Genomic DNA, 27,202 nt, shown 5'->3' with positions numbered 1-27,202 from the left:
CTCTTTTTTTTGTTTTTGTTCCACAATTGATCACATTTAAAAGCTTCAATGCCCAAAACCAGATCATTTCTCACCAACAGAGTTGGAGGTGAGGATACATACATATATGTGTGTGCAAAACAAAAAAGTGCAGGTGATGAATGGTCCAAGTCCAACAATAGAAAAAGAATAGTCCACAAGTCATAACTGAAAATAAGTGAAATATTATCTTGCATAAGAACATCAACAATCAACATGCACTACCCCAAAAGTTTCTTAAGTAAAGAAAAAAGGTCCATATCAAGAGCTTATAGGAATATGTATAGTAAGTAGTAAGGAAACAAAAATCAGCCAGCAACTACAAAGTGATATCATTAAATAAGCATTTGATGTATTCACAAAGTCAGAATACCATGCTGGCTCACCCTAGACCCTACAGCATGAGTTTTTCAGGTACTCTGAGACAGTAAAGTTACAAACCTAATTTTATATACCTATACCAAAATGTCCCAGATCATATTTTTTCATCCACAAGATCACAGTGAGATCCAAAGTCTCATGACAAGATTCAGGAGACAGACAGACAGGAAAGTAACTAACCATTTCAGGTCTTATGATGCCACAGTTGATTAAATTCAGAAGAAGCTTCAATGCCAATCTGGGAGCATTTCTACCCAACAGTAAAATAAATGCAGTGGATGAATAAGCCAAGTCCAAGTATAAAAAAGAGAAAGTATCAGTAAAATCACATCTTACATAAGAGCTATCACTCCACCAAAAGGCATAATCAAGTCCTTAAAGACTAAAAAGTGCTTTTGGGAATATGCATTGCAAAAAAAGTAGCTATCAACTAGAACAAAGTGATCCTCATTAAATAAATAGGCATTTGATGTATTCACAGTCACTACATTCTGACATAACATACTGCAAATAACTCTGCTCAAAATCACTGATCAGCATCATTCATTACCCTAATCTCTGCTACAAGAAACAAAACCAAAAAGTGAAGAGAAAGATTGATTCAGGCCTGTGTTCCAGCCAAAGCTTTCATCTGAATATGATTGACATCAGTTGGAGGAGAAGAAGCATTGGTGGGTAATGCCTCATAGGTTCCCAATCTCCTGACACCACCGAGTGACCTGGCAACGAGGGCGTAGGTGACGAGAACAATGAGCATGACGAACATGGCATGGACGATGAGAGCGAGGTCGAGAATGGCGAGGGCCCTGAACTTGGACTCGTCAAGATCGCATTTCGTGGAGCCTTCGACGCCGCGAGGGACGTCGAGGAGGCGGTGGCAGCCGTCGGGGATGAAGGGCTCGGCGTAGAGGGAGAGGCCGGTCTGGAGGGCCCAGAGGCCGCGGAGGCAGAATGTTGCGGCGAGGCCAGCGTCGGCGGGGAAGAGACGAGGGAAGAGGGCGAGGAGGAGGCAGAGGAGGGCGGAGATCGCGGAGAGAGAAGCGGAGACGGAGTCGCACTTGGCTTCTAAGGCGGAGGTTTGGACGGAGGAGAGGGAGGATTGGAGGGCGGAGTGGAGGAGGAAGAGGGAGGAGGCGATGGCGAAGGAGAGGTCGTGGGGGAGAGGGAGGAGGGAAGGGGAGGAGTTGGAGATGAGGAGGGAGAGGGTGAGGAGGAGGAAGAGGAGGAGGAGGGTGGCGGATTGGAGGGAAGTGAGGCGGTGGACGGGGGTGGCGCCTCTGACTAAAGGGTCGACGTCGGCGGCGAGGAGGAGGTGGTGGAGGATGGCGATTAAGAGAAGGGTGATGATGGTGTAGAGCTGGAGGTGGCGGAGGCGGGTGGTGGAGGGGTGGAAGGGCTTGGCGGAGTAGGTGTGGGGGGTTTTGAGGTAATTGCGGGTGGTGGAGATGAGGTGGTAGAGACCTAATGAGAGTAGTGCTGAGGATGACACCACTTGGTACACCAAGCTCCCCATTGAGATTGAGATTCACCAATCAGGTTTTGGTTTGGTTTTTTGTTTTGTTGAGGTTGTACTATAACAAGTTTAGCAGGTAGAAAGATGGTAATGGATCATCAATTGCAGAGGGAATGGGAGGGGTCTTGTAAATCTATTGAGATCTTGATTTTGATCTAGCCTAGGCTCCTTCACTTCAGTTCTGAGACTTTTTGCTCTCCTAAAATATATAAAATAATGTGGTTAATAGTGTTTTTTTTTCCTCATTAAAGTATCTCGTTGCAGTAGACAATTATGAAACTAATCGTCTTTAGATTGGTTCTGAGGTTACATTAAGTGAATAGATAAATCATTCTCCATACACACCGCTCAGTTAGAGATCGAACTCTTAATTAAATGCGTAAAAAGTCTAGTTATTTACCAATTGTGTTGAATCTTATTGATCATTTATAAAAAAATGTGCAATATGAGGATTTTCCATGAGGCTACCCGACCTAATACTAATAGTATTATCTTAGCACATTTAACTGCGGAGTTTTTATGAGATCAAGTAGTACATTAGTGTTGATATCATCTCACCGATCAATATCACATTTTAGGCTTTTACTTGCTTTCTCTCACTTTATTTTGTCTTCTTCTATTTTCCAAAAATGCTCCTAGTACAAAGGTATATACTAATCTGACGAATCAAAGTATAAAAAGTTCATTGGTTGAACTAATTTTAATCTCGTGATCATAATTTATTAAAATCTTAATCAAGGTAGAGAGACCCATATGGATGTGTATTTGCTCTTTAATGGAAAGAGAGAAAGATAGAGAAACCATAGAAAATAGAATTATATGTATAGATGATGTAATGTGAACGAAAAAGATAGAAAAGAATTAGGTGAAGAGAAGCGGAGGTATTTAAATAAGGGTAATGCAGATAAACAAATGACAAAAAAAAAGCTAGTATGTCCCCTGTAATTTCATGGTAGTATGGTAACATTGTACCCGTATTTTAAAGTTCATTAGTTTCTTTGTAAAACTTCATAACAATTATATACATAACATTGCCTAAAGTATTCAGCACAGCAGTGCTAATAATGCGAAAATAAAGTACAAATGGTGACAAAATATTGGACAGACACAAAAGGGTACATGACAGACTACCATTATAAACAATTTGTCTCATGTAGCTCCACGTTTTTATTTTGGGAGAGTTTTTATCATTTTCAGCATCGATCCATGCACCTCACCGACATGTCCCCGAACTCTTACCACTTGAGCTATTCTTATGGGACTTCAAAACTCCACATGAATTCATCAACATTGTACTTGAATTTTTCAGCCATATGAAAAGTTAATTTCAAGGTTTTTCGTTATAATATGTATGTTCAATCTAATTGTTATGGTTGAGAATTCTAGAATCAGTGTTGCTGCTTTAGTTATTTATTAGCAACGCAAGTGGTAAGTGAACTACAATTAAGCACTTGAGCCTCTGTAATACAAGGGTAGCAACCACAGAATTTAGACTATCAATATGTTTGTATCAATTTCTCTTTCCTTAAAATCAATTCTAAAATTCATAAGCTATTCACGGAAGCTTTTATCCAGAATCGAGTAACTTTATAATCGAATCTCAAAAAAGAAAAAATTGTTTACTTTTTTATTACTTAGATAGGATTTTATCTTATATCTGATTTGATTACTTGAATGCATTCTAAACAAAAATGCAGAGCAGAATGTAAAAAAGTATCACACTGCACCAGACAAAGCAGCAAGGATGTTCAAATAGGTACACAAGCACTTGTTATTGAGCAATTGTTAATATATTCTGCATAGCTAGAGTTGATGTTTCAACAGCAACTACAAATTCTATACTGCAAATCTATATTACAAATACAGGGCAGCTTTTCTTAAAATCGCCTAACCAAATGCCACTTCTTCCCAACTTCCAACTGCAATGATCAATAAAACCACTCTCTTAACACATTTTTTTGTCGGAACACTCTTCACACTTTAAAATACTCACAGAATCTGAGAAAAATACATCAATTTAAATCAATCTTGGAAAAGAGATAATGAGGGGTAGAAATATCTGCCCAACTTGTTTGCACACTAAAGAATGAGTACAAGAAGTAAGATGACCAGCACTGCCACAAATATTACAAGCACCCACCAACACTGCAAAGTAGAAACATTAACTTGAAGTCATGTATACTGAGAATCATATACAAGTTTCATAACATTACTATGTAAGCAATATTTGCATTGTAAAACATGTAATATGACAGATTTATTCAAATTCTGATGACTCACCCATTTAGTTTTTGATTTCACACTTTTGGAAGCTTTGGCTAGCTGAACCTTAGCTTGGGATGTTGCACCGGCAGAAGCATCGATATTTGAGTGAATGTCATCTGCCAGAATAACATTGAATATGAACAAAAAGAATAACAAATGTTGTGTGGAAACAAGAAGCAAGCAACATGAATTTCCCGATCATGAATCATAACAAACAACAACAAAAACTAGATCACACTACGCCATTGAGCTCGATAAAAAACCAGAATATGAGGAGATCATGAATCATAACACCAAAAAGAATAACAAAATGTTGTAGCAACAAGAATTAAGCAACATAAATTTCCATTCTGCACAACATTAATTTTATTTACCAATAACAGTCCCCTGATCATGAACCAGAACAGCAAGATCCTTGAATATTTCATTTGCTTGTCCAATTTGCTCTTCTACCTCTCGGATACCCTGATCTCTTTCATCAATCATAGCCTCATTGAAGGATAATTCATTATCCAACAGAAGTATCTCTTGCCTGTAGTTTTATTTCAGTGATCAAGGAAACAAGACCATAATCAAGAGTTGAATAAGGTAAAAATAAAATATGCATCTCTGCCTCACAAAGATGCATACTGTTTATAAATTACAATAATAAGATAAAAGATTAAACAGAATTCAATTGGCCCAGGGAAATAGCTGAAATGTTTAAGACTTCACCTCTTCTGTTCTCCGATAAAAGGTCTGCTTTCCAAGTCTACCTCAACTGATTCTTCACCAGCGCCAGAGCTGTTTACAAACACAAAATTTGTTGATGCAGAAAAAGAAGGCAGTCAATAGATAAAGTAGCCACAATTTGAATTGTATCAATGTATATATTTTTGAACTATTATACAAAGAATTATTGACCTTGTTGGTAAAGGAGAAGAAGTGGAAGCCGGGGTGTAAGTCGATTCACGCTCAGAAGCAAGCTGTTGTACTTTCTGAAATTCTTGTAACGTGGTTTGGAAATCTCTTGCAAGCTTAGCATCTTCAATTTTCTTATTAGCCTGATTAAACAAAAGACAACAAGAAGGGTCAACTACCATTCAAACCTTTTCAATAGCTAGCAATCCTAATTTTGAAGCATGAAAATGACACCAGAACTAAACCCCAAAATGCAAACACGCGCCCGAAAGTCATTTGCAATGTTAGAAAACAACAAAAGGGTATGATCAATCCTAATTTTGGTGCATGACCATGACATGCTATTACTAACTAGTTTTCTTATGATTCAACAAGGCTTGCCTTTTTTGGAAAAACTTCCAAATGCAACCTAGAACCTAACTTCTTTTCTTCTGTTTGATCAAAATCCTTGACTAATTTGCTTCACTTTTCCATCATCTAATACTACCATCAATTGTCTTTTGGTGCATGACATGCTATTACTAACTAATTTGCTTCACTTTTCCATCATCTAATAAATGGGTTTTTTCTTCTATTCACAAAACTCACATCACACTCCTAATAACATGCATTGGTAAAGTAACTTATCAGAATTTTGATTAAGAAGTAAAAAGCAAAGTGAAGCATACATTGGCATTAGCATCACGATCAGAATCAGTCAAGATTTTGAGCTTAGCAGAAGTATCCTTCACCAGCTGCAATATCCTCTGCCTCGTATTGTGCCTACAAAACCAAACACAGCATAGTGATGAAAACACAAACAATTGAACAAACCACACCCCAAAACAAAGAAACTAAAATAAACACACAGTTTCTGTCGGTGTTCTGGAGTGTCTTTGACAGTTCCAACGGCATCGACGAGTCGCCGGAAAGTGGCGACGGCGGTGTTGATCTGGAAGATTCCGGCAGCAACGGCCTGAGATGGGGATTGGGTCCGGCGAGTGGGAGGGTTGGCCCCACCTTGGATATCTTGGAAACTCATAGCTGATCGTCAACTATGAGCATCAAGTGTTTGAGCGAATTGGGAAGTGGCACCTTAACCCCCAAAGTGACGACTACACTCTGGGAATTGAGTTTGGTGTCCCACCCCTTAGGCTTTGCACCCCACTTTATTAAATACGGAATTTAAAGTTCCGTATCAATACGGAAAATAGAATTCCGTATCTGTTTTAGTATATAATGAGTGGTTGAAAATGTGACACACATGCTTAAATATAGTACGGAATTTTAAGTTCCGTATTCAATAGGGAGAATACAGAATTTTAAATTCCGTATTTGATAAAGTGGGGTGCCAAGCCCCATAGGTGGGGTGCCAAACCCAACTCCCCTACACTCTGCACTGTCTGTCCCAACCACCAGTGTTTGGACTTTGGATCATAATAATGATTACAAAAATAACCAGACGTGCTTTGTCATTCAATTGATCAAGGCTTAATACATCAGAAGGCCCCTGTAATTGTAAAGGGAATCAAATCCAGGGCCTAGAAAATTTTTGCATCAAATTGGGTCCCTAGAAAAATTTTTTTAATTCAATTAAGGCCAAAGTGTGCCAGCTCTCAATTTTATCCCAGTCAGCATTTCCACGTGGCTTTTATTATTATTTTTTAATTTAAAAAAATAATTAAAAATTATTTTTAATTCCATCTCAGTTAAGTAATCAGAAAAAAAAATTAAAAAACTTAATAAATAACCTAATCTAACTAATAAACTAATCTAACCTATTCTAATCCCAAATCTAATAATCTAACCTAATCTAATCTAATAATCTAACCTAAAACAAAGCATCAAATTGAACCCAATCCCAAATTCCCAATTGAACCCTAACTGAGGAGAACGAAGAACACGACTGAGAGAGAGAGAGCGAAGAACACCTTGATAACATCGAAGAACAACCACCACCATCACGATCGAAGAAGGCAAAGAAAACGAACTCCAACCGAGAGAGCGAAGAAGAAGGTGAAGATCAACAAACTCGAAGAAGCTGGTGCTGTATTTAGAAAGGTCGAACCAGGTATTACGAATATAGTTGTTGATTTGCGTATTAAAATGCTGTCTGGGATGTTCTTACTTCTTGTTGGGGATGAATGGTTGCTTACTTGTTCTTTGTTGGGGATGAATACTTGCTTAGTTGTTATTGGTTTGAATACTTGCTTAGTTGTTATGGGTTTGACTACTTGCTTACTTGCTATGAGTTTGAATACTTACAAGTTAGGTTTTCTTTTGCAGGAATGGCAGAAGGTTTGATCAAAACCAGAATCCACCATAAGGGTCATTTCAGAGGCATACCTTTGAGATATGTTGGGGGAGAGTCCATTGAAATTGATGGGGATGTTGATTTATTCTGTTACTTTTCCATCAAATCTACTGTGAAGGGACTTCTGGGATATCCTGATGATGAGTACAAATTGTGGTGGTCCTCATAAGTGAATTTAGCAAAGGGCTTGAAGAAGATACTTGATGATAAGGATGCTATGGAAGTTGCTAGGTATGCAATGGATACTGGGGGGTGGTTGATATATACCTGGAACATACTGTGGAATTGCCTGAAGTTGTTAGGAATGAGATGCAAAAAGAAGATGCTGTGTTGGATGATGAAGATGATGTGTTTGTGGAAGTGACTGAAGTGGAAGTGATTCCTATGACTCAGGAAGCTCCTACTGTTGCAGTGCCTGAAGTGGAAGTGCCTGAAGTGGAAGTGACTGAAGTGGGAGTGATTCCTATGACTCAGGAAGCTCTTCTTACTGTGCCTGAAGTGGAAGTGAATCCTGCCACTAAAGAAGCAAAGGGAAAATGTCTTGCTGACAGTGATTCTGATGACATTAGGATAGTATACTCTAGTGACAGTGACATTGAATGGAGCGGTGCTAGCAACATAGACAGTGAGGATGAAATCTGTAAAAACCTGGCCAATGATGGGTTTGATGATGTGGATGAACCATTTGATGTACAACAGGATGGTGATGGAAGAGATGATGTGAACAGAAACAGTGGGCCCAACAATGGTGTTCAAGATGGTGATGAAAGTGATAATAATGTTGGTTTCATTCCCTCTGAGGTTGCAGCCCAACATAACATTGATATGGAGTATGAGAGTGATGACCTTCTGAGTGATTATTCTTGTGATGAGGAAGATAATGGTTCCAGGGTCAGATACCAGAGGTTCAGGCAAGAGGACTTTGACAAAGACTATAAGTTCAGACTGGGAATGGAGTTTGCTTCCACAGAAGAGTTTAAGAAAGCTATCCTTGCACACTCTGTGATGAATGGGAAGGCTGTGATATACAAGAAGAATGACAAGAATAGGGTGAGGTTTGCTTGCAAACAAGAAGAATGTAGGTTCATTGCATACTGTGCCAATATAAAAGGGACTTCAACATACAGGATTAAGACACTTAATCCTGATCACACATGTGGAAGAACATTCAATAATAGGGCAGCAACAGCTAAGTGGATTGCAAAGGTCATTGAGGACAGAATGAGGAACTCTAATGGGGTAATGCAAGTCAAGGAGATTATTCATGAGATGAGGACAAGGTACAATGTTGGTGTCAGTTGGGCAAAAAAACAAGCTCCACCACCTGCCACTGGAAAAGCCAAAAAACAACCAACACCATCTCAGCCTGCTGCAGCTGCCATAGCTACAAATCAAGCACCACAACCTCCACCATCTCCAGCTGCAGCTGCCAGAGCTAGACATCAAGCACCACCACCACCTCCAGCATCTCCAGCTGCAGCTGCCAGAGCTAGACATCAAGCACCACAACCACCTCCAGCATCTCCAGCTGCAGCTGCCAGAGCTAGACATCAAGCACCACAACCACCTCCACCATCTCCAGCTGCAGCTGCTAGGGCAAGACATGAAGGAGAACCTGCTGCTAGATCTGCATCACAACCAAAGAAACCTGCTGTCCAGCCCTCAAAGCCTGCTGCTCAGCCCACCAAAAAGCCTGCTACTAAGCCCTCCAAGCCTGCTGCTCAGCCCTCAAAGCCTGCAACACAACCCAAGAAACCTGTTGTTGCTGCTCCTAATCAAAGGGGAAAAAAGAGAGGGCCAGACAATGAGATTGGTCATTGGATTCCAGGAGACCAAGGAAAGAAGAGAGTTATCAAAAGGAGAAGATGGATCTGAAGAAAAAGAGGAGCACATGATGCTGCAGGACAACAAAAGATGCTCATATCTGTCTTTTTTTGTAATAGTTATGTTAGATATAGTTATTTAGTGGAACATGGGACCACATCACCAACTATTGTAATGAAATGCTTGGATGACATTACTTTGGCTCCATTACTTTTGTATTAGCTTTATGGCTCACATTTGCTATGTTCAAGACTCACATGTTTTGAGGTTGTGTTTTCTATAACAATTTGGCTTTTGTTTATTAAGCATTTACTTTACAATTATGCATCATGTGCATATACTGCCAAAACAGGGCAGCAAGTATACTTTATTGTGTGCATGAGTTATGGAACATTGCAGGGGAAAACATAACAAAATTGAAGACCATACTTTATGTTCAAAACAACCAGAACACATTGCATTTAATCATGCTGGATGTTGCATTCATTACATAGGACCTTTTGCATTCAATTCAATCCTGGCAAAATACAAAAGCCATACAATGCAGACAAAAGAAGTTCAACTTGGACAACACATAAGAACCTAAGCCCTAAATCCACCACACCCCATTCCTAGAAAAACTTTGACACTGCTACAGCCAAAGTAATGCCTAAAAAGAACAAGAGCACATTAATCTTCAATCCCTCTGTTTCCAGCTTCATCTTCATCATCTCAATTTTGTTGTCCTTCTCATTCATGTCTTCACATAACTTAATAATTGCCCTGTGCACTATTTCCTTAACATCTTCCCTCAAACTAGCAATCCTTTTTTCCATAATGTCATTTATGTCTTCATTCAGATTTGAAGAACCCTGCATACCATCTTCAGCAGCAACACCTTTATCCCATTCGAAAAAACCACAAGTCCCTTTCTCCTGGAACAATTGAAAAATCAAACATTACAAGCAGAACCACAGCCAATCAGATGAATAATTATACATGAATCAGTAGAGAAGAAATTACCTTCCAATCAGGGCACCTCCAAAATAGCTTTCCTGGGTTATTCTTGGAATTGGATCGGTAGAGAATTACCTCTTTCCCACAGCCACAGGTCTTGCATGAAAGTGAGGGTGAAGGACAAGATGTGGATGAACGACCACTGAGCCTTGGGTTCTTCGATGCTTCGTGGTTCTGAGAATTCATCTCAGTCGACCCAACAAGCTTCGTTCGCTTCTCTTCTTGTCGTTCTTCACCCTTCGCTCAGCTCCTTCCTCCCTCCTGCAACTCTCTCGTTCGTGGAGCTGTCTCTCAATCGTGTTCTTCGTTCTCCTCAGTTAGGGTTCAATTGAGAATTTGGGATTGGGTTCAATTTGATGCTTTGTTTTAGGTTAGATTATTAGATTAGATTAGGTTAGATTATTAGATTTGGGATTAGATTAGGTTAGATTAGTTTATTAGTTAGATTATTAGATTAGGTTATTTATTAAGTTTTTTAATTTTTTTTTCTAATTACTTAACTGAGATGGAATTAAAAATAATTTTTAATTATTTTTTTAAATTAAAAAATAATAATAAAAGCCACGTGGAAATGCTGACTGGGATAAAATTGAGAGCTGGCACACTTTGGCCTTAATTGAATTAAAAAAAATTTTCTAGGGACCCAATTTGATGCAAAAATTTTCTAGGCCCTGGATTTGATTCCCTTTACAATTACAGGGGCCTTCTGATGTATTAAGCCAAAATATTATGTTTTTAACATTTTCTTGTTCATTGGATAAAATTCATAGGAGTCTCATTAAATTAGAAATAAGACTCATAATCGATCCATAAAAGTGTTAAAGTAAGTGTTCTTATACTAACAATGTGTTGGTCTGAGTAGAAGAAGCTAACGTCTCGTAAGTATATGATCCGGGGTTCGATCCTTATCTATATGTATGAAAAAAGCATGATTACTCAAATAAGCATGTTAGGTCCGTAAGACTTGAGAATGTGTACATGAGTATTCCACAATGAGGCCTCTGGTTCGGTCCATTGATGATGAGGTTTACTCATGTAGCTCTATCCTCCCTCTCTACAATTTTATGTTATTAAAATAAAAAATACGGTTGAGATGAGTCTCCACTTTAATGCCTAACACTAACACTATCCTGAAAATTTTGTTTCTCACCTATCCGGTCGGACATACTATGAGAAACCCAAAAATCAAAAATATGCTCTTAGGGGTTTCTTGATGACATATGCTAAAGTAGTATCTTGTGCCAACTGCCAACCAAGATTAACTTTGTTAGTTGGTAGTGGGTCTAGCTTAAGTAATGATCTTTAATTGTGTGTTTAGTTTAGTTATTAGTAGTTAACTAGAACTTTCAATATACTCCCTCCGGTCCTATTTATAGGCATGAAAGAGAAGAAAAATTTTGATCCTTTTTATAAGAACCAAATGAAAGTTTGAGCTATATTAATTAATTTTTTCCCATGATACCCTTATTAATTCTAAATTGTAAAATGTGTCTCATTAATTATTCTCTCTCTTTCTCACTTTCCAACACTAATAATAAAGGATAATTTTGGAAGTTTATTTTGATTTAAGACAAATTTAATGCATTTTATCTAGTTTAACTACATTTCTTAAACTATGTGAATTTTTTTTTTGTTGCTTATAAATAGGACCGGAGGGAGTAATAAGAAAAAAATTCTTTTATCGTTTATATTAAAAGTTAAAAGTGTATGTAATCTGTAATAAAAAAAAGTGTATTTACTCTACGGCCTAGTAGTCAATCCCGGATAGCGGCCGGCCCCAAAAGTGGGATAGCGTGATAGCGCATAGCGGGATGGCCGCTATTCTGAATTTTTTTATGTAATTTTATATCATTAATAGTTTAATACTATATACATATAAATAGCAAACAATGTCAAATATTGTCTAAAATTCATAACATTCATAATAGAAAAAAAAATCATAAGTCTTGAACAATAACACACAACTAATAACTTCTCAAAAACAAGGTAAAGAAGTCGAATTTGCAAATCTGAATGAAGAATGAAGCTTAATTCTTTCAATTTTGACCTATAATGGCCCTGAGAAGTCCTAACATGCCCATAAAAAGGTTCCCCAACGATTTAAAACCAAGGGGCTTGAGTCATTTTCTCCTGCGTTCATATAGCGCCCGCTATTTCCCGCTATTGGCAGCGATCTGCCGCTATTTTGGCCGCTATTCGCGCCGCTACGATCGCTATTGTGAAGTTGGCCGCTATTTCATCTCAATAACGGCAGGGAGCCGCTCCGCTCCGCTACGCCGCTATAGCGCCGCTATTTCCCGCTATTGACTACTATGCTCTACGGTAATGCTTGTTGACACGACACGACCAGTGTAATTCTCCTTTTGTTAAGTAACATATTTTTTTTTCTCTCTCCTCTGCCTTTATTTCCATGATGCTGATTGGTTGTTTTGAAAGGTAGTGCATGATAGTGCACCAATGGGTCGTGTTATATAGCATTACCCTTTACTCTAATATGAACGTATAACATAACTTGAGCAATGTAGTTGCCCTAAATGATTAGGAAGAGCTTGACCAAGATAACTTTACCAAAATTGGCTGATATGGAGGACATTGTGATCCCAAACCAATTAAAAGGAGAATTCAATTTGATGTTATGGTCCTACTGCTGCGTGTAACGTGTTCCTCGCATATGTGTTGTTCCTTGAGTTTCATTTTTTTTTCCTGGTTAGAATGAAAGTGTTAGGTAGCAAGTAGGACGTTACTACAATAAATCATTTTGATTTTTTAGTTGACTATTTATTATGTTTATAATTCTGATTTTTAAATTGGGATATTTTTCTATTATACACCTCATTTCTTCTTTTTATCTCTCACTCTTACTATCATCTCATACCTATATCATATATATCACTCCTCACTCTTACCAATTTGGGGGTGTTTGCAACTTCATAGATTACAACTCATTTCCCATTGGGGGGAAAATGGACAGCTAGACCAAACTAGAGCCTATAGCATTGGCCATTAACAAAGAAATAAACTCATAAGGAGGGTCCTCCACAATAAGAAACTATGCATCTAGTTGCCCTTCCTCAGTTAAAAAATCAGCACATACATTTCCTTTTTTAAGGTTATGAACTAAACACATCTCTCATTGTCTATTAATCAAATCAATTACATTCCAAATCATAAACGCGTAGGCATGAAAGTATGAAGGAGGCTTTTGTGTAAGAGAGATTGCATGTAAAGAATCTGAATGACAAACCATCCTCCGGTACCACTTGCCCCAAGCTAACTTCAACACTTGCAAGATTGTCCGGGTAATGTTCATCTCGATTGCAGCACCCATTCTTCATCCAATGTTCCCATCATACAATACTACTTGGCTACTTGCCACTATTGAGGATGGAGTGTGGTGAGTCCAAATTTTGTAGTTGCAACAATAGCATCTCCGCGCACTACTTACACCGTTTTGGATAGGAGTTTATTGTAGTTTATCAATTAAAAATGCATTAAATAAACTCTAATAAGTGCTCTTTAATTAACATCGAATTGTACTTAGTTATTGGGCTTAAGGTTGGGAGTATTGAGTAAATCAATTGTCTTTCTTTTTCTATTTGCATTATGAGTTTTATCACAGACAAGAGTAACCATCAGGAAAGGCATCATTTCATTTGTGCTTGAGAAGAATAGCTGCTGCATGTGCCATAAGCAATAGCAAAGCTCTCGCCACTCTCAAAAGTTAAAAATAGTAAATGCATGATATGCAGTCTATTGTTTATCCAACTTTATCATATTATTCAAATTAAGGAGTTGTGATCCTTAACTTTTAAGTGCTGTTGGGGTAAGCCTTTTGTGCTATTAATCTCTGCATCTTTCATTAAGAAAAAAAAAAAAAGTCAATACATGCTTGATGCTTTTTGTTTGAGAAATATAAGTCAAAGAAAATAATTAATATTTGCTCATTATTTATGTGGACATTTTTTCTTTTTATCATTTGCTTGTACACAGCCCTACTCAATATGGATTTGGAGTTGCAACTCATTATATACACAAGGTTATAGCCACCAGGCATGCTTCATCAAATGATTTTCATTACAATAATTTCTTTCTATAAACTGTAAAGAATGAATGTATTTGAAGAAAATCAAACAAATCAAACAAACGCATGACAGCAATAACTATAAACAACATTATATTTCTTAGTAATCTACAACGAAAAGAATGCACCATCCATCAGGCTGATTTATAGATTTCTTAGAATGTAATAGCTAGAGTGAGACTCTGAATATTTGCATTGAATTGCCCCATATCAAGTAACTTTCATGAAAGCTGAGATAACAAAAATGAGGAAAGAGTGTGGTAGCACAATGCTTCACTCCTTCACGTATACAAAAGATGAATTATGAATATTTTTGGGTGAGCCAAGAAATCCACCGCCGGTAGCAGTGATTAATCCTCTTTTTGAGACTGGTTTTATTTATGAGTGCAATATTGGAGCTGATCAGGCCACTAGCTGTTGCTGCTTTCTCATATTTCATGATCATGTCCACAATAAAGCATGCAAATCTGAAGTGCAATTTGGACAACAATTCCAAGGTACTAGTAACTAACCTCACTGATGCAGCTCTGATTCTATATCATGATAATAAGAAGTGCACTGTCACTAGTATCTATCAATTGAGAGTCTCAATTTGTTCTGATGTCCTGTGCTGCCAAGTCGGTCAAAGCAATAAATTCTTGTTTTGCATCCACCATGGTTAGTTCCGGGCCTTGTAAGCAGTAAGTCAAGTTTCCAACTTAGGTAAAGAACTTAGTACTTTATGAGGGCGGGTAGTGAAGCATGAAGTTCAGCCACACATTGGAAGATCCAATTAAGAAGTTGTTCTTTTGGTAGCTCTAATAGAAGTTCAGCCTGCATGATGAAAATCATTCAGAAACAGAAACAAGAACTTGTTGCATTTATACCAGATTTCCAGCATAAAGACCAAGAGAGATTAACAAAGGTCACAAGATTAAAGAAATTGAGAAATACAGGAAAAAAAATTACCTTAATTTGGTCCCCCTCCAGGACCAACGAATTTCTATATATATCTGATGTCATCGAATCTGTCATCATCTTAAATACTTTTTTAGTGATGTTTGCTTTCATAAAGACCGTCTTCCCTGAGGAGTAAATTCTGTTTATCCCTATATCAGCCGCCATTCTCCTAAGATACAGCTTTTTTAATAAAACCTCCATGGGGCGAGGCTCTTTGCCATATTGGCGGCGCAAATTCTCAGTAAATTGCATCAAACTCCAGGTGTCTTTCTCAGCAACTCTCTCAGCTTCGTTTATTATTTCCATAGGGTTCTCCAGATGGTTTATGTATTCAGAAGGGAGATGAGGATTGATGTTTATGTCAACCTAAATAAAAATTAAGTACAAAATGCATCAAATGCGACATCTCAATTAAGGAGATGCTTGGCACAGATTTTACCTACACAAAAACTTACATACATACATTAATACATACATATGAAGAGAACCAAATTTTAAACCAGCTACAGTACATTCAGCACTATCTTGGTGTAGACTCAGAAATGTTTGTAGTAATAAACCATTGTTCAGTTAGTTATGTACCATAATTCTAAGAGTCGGTTCATATCTGGAACATTGTCTAGTTTTAATATTTTTCACGGTTCCCTGTACATATATCTTTGAAAATAGGGAAAAAGGATTAAAAATAAAAATGGCATTTTTGTAATTAAAACTTAAAATAAGAAACGAAAACCAAAAATGGAAATGGAAACCAGACAGGCCATAATTTTCTCGTTCTACCCCTAAATCAAGAGAAAACAAGGGTCAGATTTGACTTCTGGAACTATTTGTTAATCTGCATTCAGATAGCCGTGTATTAAACAGTAATAACGCTCATGTCTTTAATCATCTATTATAAAAATTTCCCAAATATGCATACCTGCACTGAATGATAAGGAACTGCTACGACACGGTGCTCTTCAACCTGGAAGTCAAAGAATAGGATAAACCATGTTAGAATGAAAATTCTCATTATTATTATGCTAGAATGAAAATCAAGAGTGAGGACTGAGGATTATGAATTAAACAAATCCAATCGTTGAATCACGTGATATTAACATGATGATCAAGTGTGCTTAGTTTTGGATACATCAAACATTCATGTCTTATAGTCGATATTCATTCTAATTCAAAAAGAATATAGTATATGTTGAAATAAAGTTGTTAAAGAATATCAATTTTTAAACTAAAAGTTTGTATACTTGATTTACTTAAAAAGAGCTTTTTTTTTTGTACATCGGAAAGATAAATTGCACCCTCCTGTAGTTGATCCCTGGACCTCTCCCACCCAACCCATATGTCTTCTAGCTCTTACCACTTGAGCTATCATTTTCAACGATTGGAATTGTTGAATTCACATTCTATAAAAAATTATTAAACGGAGTAACTCTGGCATGTGTTATTCTTAGAGTAAGTGGATGCTCTACTTAACTTCTAGGACAAGTTTTAATATGAATGACTGTATATAGTAAATAGCGGTAGGAGTCGCACTAATCATTTATGTAATCAAATTAGTAGTGCTAAATGCACACTCTTCCTTAAAATTCGTCCTCAATCTTGTGAAGCCCAAAATCAATACGCAATTGATCAAGAACTAACTATAGAGCAAAATGCTAACAAAGCAAGTTTGACTTTTTACCACCAAATAGTGTGTATGCAAATTATACAAAATAATACTTCTATTTTAACTAGGACTGGTGCATGTAGGAAGAAGCAGTTCATAAGTCAAAGTTTACCTTAGACAAACTCTCAAAGAGCATCTCAAAGAAAAGATCAATGCCAACATTTCCAACATCTCCTGTTTGCTGTTCACCAAAAATAGTACCAAAACCTCTTATACCCATGTCTCTTTCAGCCAGTTGGAAGCCTTGACCAAGTTCGCGGCATTCTTCAAGAGCCGAAAGCCTCTCCTATGGGAAATCACTAAGGAGAATTTTAGTTTAGGAATTCATACGGGTTTTCTATATCTCCCATGAAAGAAGGAATTTAAATCTAGAAATAAGTAACCAAGTGTAAGACATTCATTTGTCATTTTGATGATATAGTATTATTTCATGCAATATGTTTCAGAATTAAAGGTAAAAATTGATCAGAACCATACCAATGCTTGATCAGAGAGCAGATTTTTATCAGGATACAATAAGTAAGCATATGCTTCCTTATCTGCCCGCCCAACCCTTCCACGCAACTAACAACATTGAAAAAATGACAAAATTAGTAATATTAGTGATTAGTGAAGCTGATATAAATTATCGGGTCTGGTTTCCTTTGTTTCAACAAAAATATCTGAGAAACGGAAACTTAAAAAAACTGCATGTAAGTGCTTTTCTCTCTTATTTTTGGATAGCATATATTCATTTATTGCTTAGAGCTACATCATATTTGTCAAGCTTCAATTATCCCAAACACTTAAGCTGCTAGGGGAAGGATCAATATTGGTTTTATACTTTTAATACGCCTCTTCTCGCAAGAATCCTTTAAGGTTTAACTGCATACCACTCAACCTTGTACAAGTATCCAACCTATTATTTAGACATACAGGATTGGCAAAGATTAAATTTTTGACCACTTGGTCAGAGGCTCTTATACTGTGTCAAAGACAAACTCCCCTAAAAGATTTAAGCCATTACGTGAAAGCTCAAGATTGGTTAGATTTCTCTAACAATCTGTGTATACTAACGATTATAAGGTTTCTTCCACCTATATGTTAGTTTTGGAGGTTCCAAACTAGACTTTCTTTAGGTAGCATAGCAAACACAGGGAGGACTGCAAAACACATGTAATCCATCAACTATTACTCATTTTGTATGCACTTAACCTCATTATTGAGAAAACTCTATTTCTAAAGGAAGTAATCATAAAACAGACAATTTTTTTTCCAGAAAAGATATTGTGATAGTGGAGGAGGTTGAGCAACAGTGGTGGTGATGGAAGGTGAGTCTAAGAAGGATAATAGTATCTACCATATCCTACTTGTGTTTAACCCAGCTCCCCCAAGGATAAAATTGACATTAATGGGTTGGAAGAAACAAGCCAACAGGACAAGCTTATCATATCCTATTGGCTCAACAAACATGGCATTGAAATGAGATATGATAGCTTATCCTATCCTATCCTCTTTATTCCCTACAGATATAAATAAAAACTACCAGTTTTCAACGATGCTTGGACTCAACAACAGAAAATATCACAATATCTAAACCAAAAAGAATAGGGTGAAATTAGGAAGAACAAAACCTGGTACAACTGGGCAAGGCCAAATTGTTGAACATCCTGTACGATGATGGTGTTTGCATTTTGAATATCAAGCCCACTTTCTACTATATTTGTGCTGATAAGGATTTTTATTTCACCTAGAGCAAACTTTTCCATGGTATCCTCTAATTGCTTTGAGTATTGCTACACCATAAACACAGTCAAATATGTAGAATGTCAAAATATTATTATCTGTCAACTGAGTACATCAAACGAAGCATATATAAACTTATGAGACAAAGACAACCAATTTCTAGATCTGGTAAATCCAAACAGTCAGATTTTCATCATGTGAATCGATTATGTACGTGATGCATGAAAGCCCTCAAAAGATCTAAAAGACATTTATCATGGCAGTGGCAGCATGTGTCACACCACACAATTGGATTTTAAGAAACACTATCTTCTTGCATTAAATAAAAGGAGGAAGCTAGTGAAGAAGATATCGCCATACAGGCAATAAAATTTAGTGAAGCAAGACAGCATGGAGTACAGATGATGACAGATCCAGCACTTCGTAAGGGTAAAAACTAGTCATACTCAGTATATGTTAATATCAAATAGATTCAGAAGATTATTGCCTAGCAGTCTGAAGATGTTTTTTTTTTAACCTCTCTCAGGTCCAACAAACAAACCCATTACTTCGTTTCAAATTTCAACAATTGTAAGTATACAGTAGCAATATCACAGAAATGTAAACGCATTGTGCATGTGAGAATGCAAAGCAAAATGTCAGAATAGCGGTAGGAATCGCACTTATCCAAATACACTGAGCTATGAGGCAAATGTATTGAGCAAAAAATAACATGCTTCAGGTCTACGCAGAAATTGTATTATTATGTCTATTTTCAAGATTTTAGTCAAGAAAAGCCTGAGAAATTATTAAGACATACTTTCTAAACTTACACTGAAATCACTTGTAAAGAACGGTAAAGTGCCACTTGATGGAGATGCATTTTTGAGAGAGGGAGAAATATCAGTTCACTACTTTTATTGCTAAATAACTAAAAAATAAACTTGAAGATCAGCTTGTCAGTCCTACTAGCTCATGTGACACGCAAGAGTAAATACCTTCCCATGGCCAATGGCTATTTCCACATCTGGGAATGACTCTTCAAGAAATTCCATTACTTCTTCAAGCCCTGAAATTAAAAAATTGTTGAGAAACCAGTCTCAATAATCTAGTAAGGCAATTAGCAAATACACTTAATGGACATCTACTAGTAAAATTCTGCTTGTGATATTTCTTTAATCTCATGAAAATAACTACTCATTGTAATATATGAATAATAAACTACCCTTTAAGCTAAGTTCGCGCAAAAATTATCCACACCAATGAGAGACTTTAGATCAGTCTCCATATATTATTTTATTTATATAATTAGACTTTTCAGAAGTCAGAAACTAAAATTTACAAGTTTTCTGGCCTAGCATTCCTCTGAAGCAATGATTAGTATAAGATATCCCATGAAAAAAAAGATGTGAGTTGTTACTTGTAATTTCACAGATTTTAAGTATATTTATAAAATGAGATCTGTTTTAAAGGAGGTAACAGTGTGTTTAGCTTGTTTTTTGTTTTATTTTCAATTTATATGTTTTCAATAATATTACAAAAGTGTCACCTTATTCTTACTCTGTTTCTTGCTTTTAAGAATTCGCACAAGAAATGGTGAAAACAATATTATTTTCTTTGCAAATTCTTGAAAACAGTAAATAAAGTGAAAACAACGTGACATTTTTGTAATTTTCAGTACAGTTCAACTTAAAATGAATGCAAAAAATAAACAAAAAGCATCCTAAGTTTCAATAGGACAGACACATTGGGAATTTTGTTGCCTTTGGTAAACTCTATGCTGGAAATTAGGTGAATTGCCAGTAAACTTTCCAGCGCAAAACATACATTCTGATCTTCATGGAGTTCAACCTAATTAACGAACTCATAAAAGCTTGGTGAAGGCTATAATTCATGGTGCTAAATAAAATAGAATGTTCTGTTCAGACTAGAGATCATCTGTGATTCCAAGAAGGTGTACTTGGGTTTAAAGATTAATTAATCAGAACAAAGGTTCTGTATTGAAGGCTTGAAAATTGTTTAGCTGCCTAAGCTTTGTCCCAGCCAATTTGGCTAGCCTCAATCAATTAGCATCTTAAATGAAAAAGATTTGGGGAGATGATCTCCTCCAATATTAAATTCGGATTGGACAAACTTCTGGAATTGAAGCATGGTTTTTCAATCCATGAACTAGGACAATATTCAAGGAAGCCCATTGATACCTTTCAGGCCTAACTACAGGCATCCTACTGTCCATCATTTCTCTTTCAGAATGATATAAGGTGCTCCTATAAACTCTTTGAAAGGTGGATACTATTAATTAAAAATCAATGCCACTCAGTTTCAGCTGGCCAGATGATCTCCTTGATATCTATGAAGTTTTCTGTGTTTTCTACCTGCCAACTCAAGAGTTTTCCACTTCATTTCCATGAATAACAATGATTATTACAGATACTAAGACCGTGGATTATTTAATGGATGCTAATAAACAGCATTGATCAGACTTAGATAATACATCACTATACATATGGATCTATGTTCACAAATGATTAGTTCAGAATCACCTTTAATACGTGGCAGAACGTAAAAAACTTGACCACCACGGTCCAGCTCATACTTGATGGCTGATATTACTTTCTCCTTACTGAATGATGACAGGTGGGTCTTGATAGGAACTCTTTCTGGAGGTGGAGTTGTAATTAAACTGTAATAGAAAATAAGGATAGCAATTACAACAGCATTATACCTCAGAGGTTAGTAATAGTTGAACACAATGGATGTTTAATTAGGCCTAAGTTTAATAGAAATAGCCAATCATGCAAAGGATGAAGCGTCTATCTAAGCACAAGTTTAAGATAAAACTAGAACCAGAAGATTAAGGTAAAATTAAAATTGTCGGTCATTTTAAAAGGAGCAGAAATTTTCAGCGGACCAATTCTGTCACAAAAGTTTAACTGTTTAAGTTGAATTTTCAATATTGCATGGAGTTAATGAACAAACTCCCTCTCAAGAAAGATAGTTTAATAGTTATGCCTTTGACTTGATATATTTCCCCTCACTACTAAGTTGTTATGTAACATCACGGAAGTCATGTTATACAATATTTTGGAGGAAACTGGGACAGGGAAAGGGGGAATAAGACATACTAGTAGAACAGATATTATACTGTTTTGTTGAGAAGCCCAACATTGACTAGAGATATGGATGCATGTGGCCTAATAAGTGGATATAAATGGGAGGGCAACCCTCTCCTCTAAACTAGCTTTTGGGTAAAGTTACACCTAACCTGAATTCTAAGATGGTACTAGAGCCTATCCTAGATCCGTTTATTGGAGACCACTCATACATAGGCCACCTGCGAATGTTCATTCCTACAAGTTCCACGCTGCAGATGTCCCCCTATGGTCGTGAGGGGGTGGGCTGAGAAATCCAACATTGACTAGAGATATGGGCTAATAAATCCTTATAAATGGGAGGGAAATCTTCACCTCTAAGTTAGCTTTTGGGTAGAGTTAGGCCTAATCCGAATTCTAAGATGTTTCATCATATATTTTTCCAACATTTTTTTGTGATTAAGCTCTCACATGCTTTTTTTTCTTGGTTTTTGGATAAAACGCTACCTATGATGCATATAAAAGTTTAGAGTTGTCAAAGACCAACTCTCCCAAAAGTTTAAGCTATCAAGAGAAGGCTTACGAAGGATGTATGCCTAATATATCCTTCAACAAGAGCATTTCGAGTTTAAATTGTTGATAATGCGCAAATCTTATGCTAAAATTCAGCTTTTTATTAAGAAATAAAAGAAAAGGGCAACAACGATCAAACTCTCAATCATTTTGTCATAGAAGCTATAATACTATGTCATGTGCCAACTCTTCCAACAGCTTAAGCTACCAGATGAAGGCTAATGACTGGTTTTATATCTAATGAGTCGAATCCTAACTTAAACAAGCATATTCTAGTAAAGCAACTTAAGTCTATTCTACTCAACAGTAATTCATATGATTAGCAAGATCAATTATAACATAGTCCAATAAATTATTCTCTGTATCTCTCTTTCTCACACACTCACAGTTACAGAACATTCACAGCACTACCTAAATAAGTGAGAGAGAGAGAGAAAAGTACATCTATCCTACATCAATCAAATAAGTTGAATATTTTTTATAATACAAATTTGTACAATTTTTTAATTAATACTAGGATAACCGCAGACAACAAATCTTTCTTCATAATTTGTGGAAAGCTAGTTACCTAGCATCGCGGAACCCTGTCAGTGCTAAATAAAGAGTCCGTGGTATAGGGGTCGCAGATAAAGTAAGTACATCCACAGAAGTTTTAAAAGTGGCAATCTTCTCCTTCTGCTTGACACCGAACCTCTGCAATGCAAAAATAATCCATTGCTTAGTAGGAAGGGGAGAGGGGAGCGGAATTGTAGTCACAAGAAGGAATATTTATTGCAGATATTTGGTAAACCTGTTCCTCATCAACCACAAGTAGGCCAAGATTGCTATATACAACACGGTTTCCAAGAAGTGAGTGAGTCCCAACAATAATATCCAGCTCACCACTCTTAATCGATTCCAAGTGCTCTTCTTTCTCTGCTTTCGTCTGCAAGTTGGGACAAGTGTAATAGTCTGTAATTGATATATAAGTTACAAATTATTCATAAATATCCACCGGTAAGGCCATGATGTAGCTCATATCTGTTTGACCTGAATAATGTGCCAAATTTCAAGTTCCTATAATGTCTTATGTTACCACTTTACAACAAAACTTATAAGGGAATAAAAGAGGGGGAAAGACATATGCAGACACTGAAGATCAGAATACTATGCACGGCGCAATCTAATACATGGTGAATGCTTAAAAGAGCAGTAGAACTAGAACATGCTGTATGACCATAGAATAACTGTTTCTTTCACAATTGAAAATCATAGAAAAGTTTCACATTTTTTAAGGAATTAAGCATAGGAGAAAAGATGTAAACAACTTTCTTCAATGCATTTGCCAAATCAGCGGAATCAAAGATATAAGTAGAAACATTTGCATAAAAATGATGTAGGTCAGGAACAATATAGATCAAGCAATCAAAATAAAGTGCCACAATTTGTATCCATGTGGACATGGATACAAATGCAATAATTGTAGTATCTAATGTGGTCTAAAATAATAACCAAAATATTGAAATTGACATCAAAACAGCAATTACAATCAGAAATGTAAATCATATATGACTGGTTCAGGGGGGGAGGGGAGGGTAGCTCACTTGGCGAGCTAAGGGAAATGAAGGGATTTGCAGGGTGAAGGGTCAGGGTTCAAACCCTGGCGAAGGAACTAATTTACTAACAATTAACAACTAACATTTGCCTATCAAATATATACATCTATATATATATATATATATATATCTGACTTGTTCAAGCAATAAACTTATCATTATAGCAGTAAATAGTACCACATGGTGCTAACCAATTGCATACCCATGCAATAAACAAGATGTATATGAAGTCAAAAACAACCATGCTGATGAACTAAATCAGGGACTTCATACAAAGTACATACTAAAAGGCTATCAAGTTTATCCAATGAAGGGAAATTGTGTCAATAGTGCTAAAAAAAGTTGTTCTAACCAGAAACTGACAGGTATGCAATCAAGAGCAAAATTAATTTATGGGGTCATACGAAGAAATGTTATGAATCAGATTCAAGTGAATTATCAATCAAGAGAGAAGTTAGATACAAATTCAAGTTGATGAAAGCACATTGTTATTTGACTATTGAAGAAGTTAAATTAGATCAATGAAATCTCTTCATACTGTGTAACACACTAGTAATTAGATGGATTCAATTATGACTAAAATAGAAAAAAATAATCATAGTCATACCTGAAACCGGCTTAGAAGTCCAACTTTGATATCAGGATATACAGCAAAGCGCTCTGAAATAACATCAAAATGCTGCTTTGCTAGAACTATTGTTGGTGCCAGAACCATTGCTTGCTTTTTAGCTGAGACAACACATCGGATAGCACGCAGTGCAACCTCAGTTTTACCAAAGCCAACATCTCCGCAAATTAATCTGTCCATTGGAGTTTCTCGTTCAGTCAAATCCTTCTCCACATCAATAAAAGCCTGCAAGAATTTGTTATTGGAGGATAAGAAAAGACTGAATAAGCATCGCATAAACACACAATACTGAAACAAAAAAGATCAAGGTGTGAACTTTTTATTCATGAACACTTAAGAAGAGGTATTGGTACTTAAATCACAAATGAAGTTATGAATATAAAATGATAATTAACATAAAGGATTAACTACAATGTCACCTGTTTCTGATCCGGCGTGGGTTCATAAGGAAATTGAGCTGTGAATTCAGCCATGGCGGGACTCTTTGGATAGGGAGGCCTTCTTTGTTTGAGCCTATGCAGATAGAGTTCCATCAAGTCAACAACCATCTTCTGTATGGCAACTTTCCCTTTAGTCTTTCTTTTCTCCCACACACTAGTATCATTCAACTTGCTCAATGCCTTAGGCTTTTTGTTTTCATTTGGACTGTAAAGGCACAAACCACCACAGTGAGCACAATGCATGTTTGGAAAACCCTTTTGTGATTGATTCGGAAGCCAGAATCAATTCGAGACCCCATAAGTACTATGTCACTCATATAGTAGCTTCTAGGTTCCCGAATTGATTCTGATGAAATAGAAATTGATCCTAACATGCTATCAATGAAGCAATTACTGATTTATTTCAGCCTATTTCATCATCCTCTAAAATTCAACAAAATGAGAAAACTTACAGACAATATCTATAGAGCATTTTCGAGGCCTGCTTAACAGGAAGCTTAGCCATTCCATCTGCATACTCTATAAAAACATACTCAGTTGGTTCTGCAGAATTCTTAGGAACATCCATCTTGATCCCAATAAACATCCCAATACCCACTTTCTTGTGCACAACATAGTCCCCATTTCGAAGCGTGTAAGGATCCACTTTGTAACTAAAGTTACCATCTTTACCCACCCTTTCACCTTTGAGCTTCTGCAGCCCCCTCTGCTGCTGCTCCTTCACCAACTGTATGTACTTCTCAGCTTCCTTCTTGTCCATCACAGTCCTGGAAACCTCTCTTTTGCCGTGGTCGCGGCGAATCCTCTCGTTGAGGAGGGAGATAGGGTCGTTGTCAAGGTCAGTTTTGGAAGGTGGGGGAGCAGAGACATAGAGGCCTTGTGTGTAGACTGCTTTGGTGGGGGAGGGTAGTGTTAGTCTTTTGATGGTTTTTTGGTGTAAAGGGTAGCTGAGGATGAAGAGTTTCCATGTTTTGGGGGATGAGCTGAGCTTGGAGATGAAGGGTGTGGTGGGAATTTGTTGTGGGCATGGAAGGAGAGAAGCCATGAGAGGGAGAGTGTGAGAGAGAGAAGGGTGTGAATTCAGGGTGTCATTGGAATGTTTGAAGCTTTGGGAAGAAGAGTGTGGAGAGGAGGATAACACAGGAATGAAAATGGGGGGTTTTGGAGGGGTTTTGTTTTGGTCATGAAACAAGAAATATCATCCAATCCAAGTAGAAATGAAAAAAGAAACTCAGAGTGGCAGGGTTCCAGAGAGATGTTATATTATGAAGAATATTATCTCATTTTAATTTTGTGGGGTTGACATCAAACCCAGGTCAGGATAGCTTGTAGTTCTTTCTTTCATTCATTCTTTTTCTAAAAGGAAATGATACCAACCCTTTTTTTTTTACATTAAAAAAATAAATTGTACCAGTCAAGAATCGATCCCTTTACCCCCCTATACAACTCATATGTCTCACAGCTCGTACCACTTGAGTCATCATACGGGGACAACACTCTCTTTTTTTATAGGCACAAACACTCTTTTAAGTTTAACACTAATTTTTAAATGTTTTTATTGGTTAAAATTCATGTACTACTCATCTTTTAAAAATTAAGGCCCTGTTTGGAGTTCGTCTTTATTTTAGGTTTTGAAAATTTTAAAAACTAATATTAGTTTTCCATTTTAAAAATTCATTTTTGTGATTTTAAAATTTAAAAAATTATTGTCAATCTTTTAAACTCATAATAGTCACCACAATTGTAAGGCATTGTTCACTAATACTACCTCGTAGTGGTGGTGGATACTACCTGGTGACAGTGGTGTATGGGGTGGGATGCACATGGGTCGGACAACTCCGATCAATCGATCCAATCAAAATCAATTCGATAGCAAAAGTGCGGTTTAGATTGGACGAACTCGTCGAATTGCATAGTTTATTACAATCTGATGATGTTCGGGTTTAATATCGGACTCGTGAAAAAATCCATATGAACCAACTAGATACCCGTATATATATTAGTAATATATTTATGCACTTTTTGTACTCATTAACTTCATGTCATTTAATAATGAAATTTTATGTTTTTAACCTATACGACTATTTGCCACTATGTAGTACTATTTCATGTTATTTGTTACAATTTTTTGTTATTTTTATGCTATTCAGTACTTAAACAAAAAAAATTATGTGGTACTCATTGGCAAAACAAATTTTCCATTTTTTTCATTTTTTATATTTCAAAATTATTATTAAATTTTAATAGCAACTCGATCAACCCGCCTAATACAACCCAAACATCATCATGTTGGAGTC

The 27,202-nt window shown here is 36.6% G+C and overlaps 4 protein-coding genes across 4 annotated transcripts; all 4 read right to left on the bottom strand.

Annotated features, from left to right (window-relative positions):
* Window positions 1–823: 823 nt before the first annotated feature.
* LOC130729813 (uncharacterized) lies at window positions 824–2,090 on the bottom strand. The gene has a single exon (XM_057581651.1). It carries the CDS (start codon window positions 1,910–1,912, stop codon window positions 1,001–1,003), a length of 912 nt encoding a protein of 303 aa, XP_057437634.1. The 5' UTR covers window positions 1,913–2,090; the 3' UTR covers window positions 824–1,000.
* A 1,567-nt stretch (window positions 2,091–3,657) lies between these two features.
* On the bottom strand, window positions 3,658–6,199 carry LOC130729811 (syntaxin-22-like). The gene is made up of 7 exons (XM_057581649.1): window positions 5,926–6,199; window positions 5,746–5,839; window positions 5,081–5,220; window positions 4,892–4,960; window positions 4,552–4,709; window positions 4,193–4,293; window positions 3,658–4,057 (listed from the first exon to the last, which is right to left on the bottom strand). Exons 1-7 carry the CDS (start codon window positions 6,096–6,098, stop codon window positions 3,992–3,994), a joined length of 801 nt encoding a protein of 266 aa, XP_057437632.1. The 5' UTR covers window positions 6,099–6,199; the 3' UTR covers window positions 3,658–3,991.
* Window positions 6,200–9,530: 3,331 nt separating this feature from the next.
* On the bottom strand, window positions 9,531–10,504 carry LOC130729812 (uncharacterized). Its single transcript, XM_057581650.1, has 2 exons — window positions 10,197–10,504; window positions 9,531–10,108 (listed from the first exon to the last, which is right to left on the bottom strand). Exons 1-2 carry the CDS (start codon window positions 10,374–10,376, stop codon window positions 9,806–9,808), a joined length of 483 nt encoding a protein of 160 aa, XP_057437633.1. The 5' UTR covers window positions 10,377–10,504; the 3' UTR covers window positions 9,531–9,805.
* Window positions 10,505–14,323: 3,819 nt separating this feature from the next.
* Window positions 14,324–26,157, bottom strand: LOC130729810 (ATP-dependent DNA helicase At3g02060, chloroplastic). Its single transcript, XM_057581648.1, has 13 exons — window positions 25,358–26,157; window positions 24,885–25,110; window positions 24,445–24,690; window positions 23,033–23,167; window positions 22,811–22,935; window positions 21,121–21,260; window positions 19,576–19,646; window positions 18,487–18,648; window positions 17,351–17,437; window positions 16,986–17,159; window positions 16,130–16,174; window positions 15,220–15,576; window positions 14,324–15,084 (listed from the first exon to the last, which is right to left on the bottom strand). The coding sequence occupies exons 1-13, from the start codon at window positions 25,948–25,950 to the stop codon at window positions 14,983–14,985; spliced, it is 2,463 nt and encodes an 820-aa protein (XP_057437631.1). The 5' UTR covers window positions 25,951–26,157; the 3' UTR covers window positions 14,324–14,982.
* Window positions 26,158–27,202: the final 1,045 nt, after the last annotated feature.

The sequence above is a fragment of the Lotus japonicus genome, chromosome 1 (assembly GCF_012489685.1).
Source record: "Lotus japonicus ecotype B-129 chromosome 1, LjGifu_v1.2".
Classification (NCBI taxonomy): Eukaryota; Viridiplantae; Streptophyta; class Magnoliopsida; order Fabales; family Fabaceae; genus Lotus; species Lotus japonicus.
Note: the sequence above shows the minus strand (reverse complement) of the source record. Positions and strands in the feature narration are given on the sequence as shown.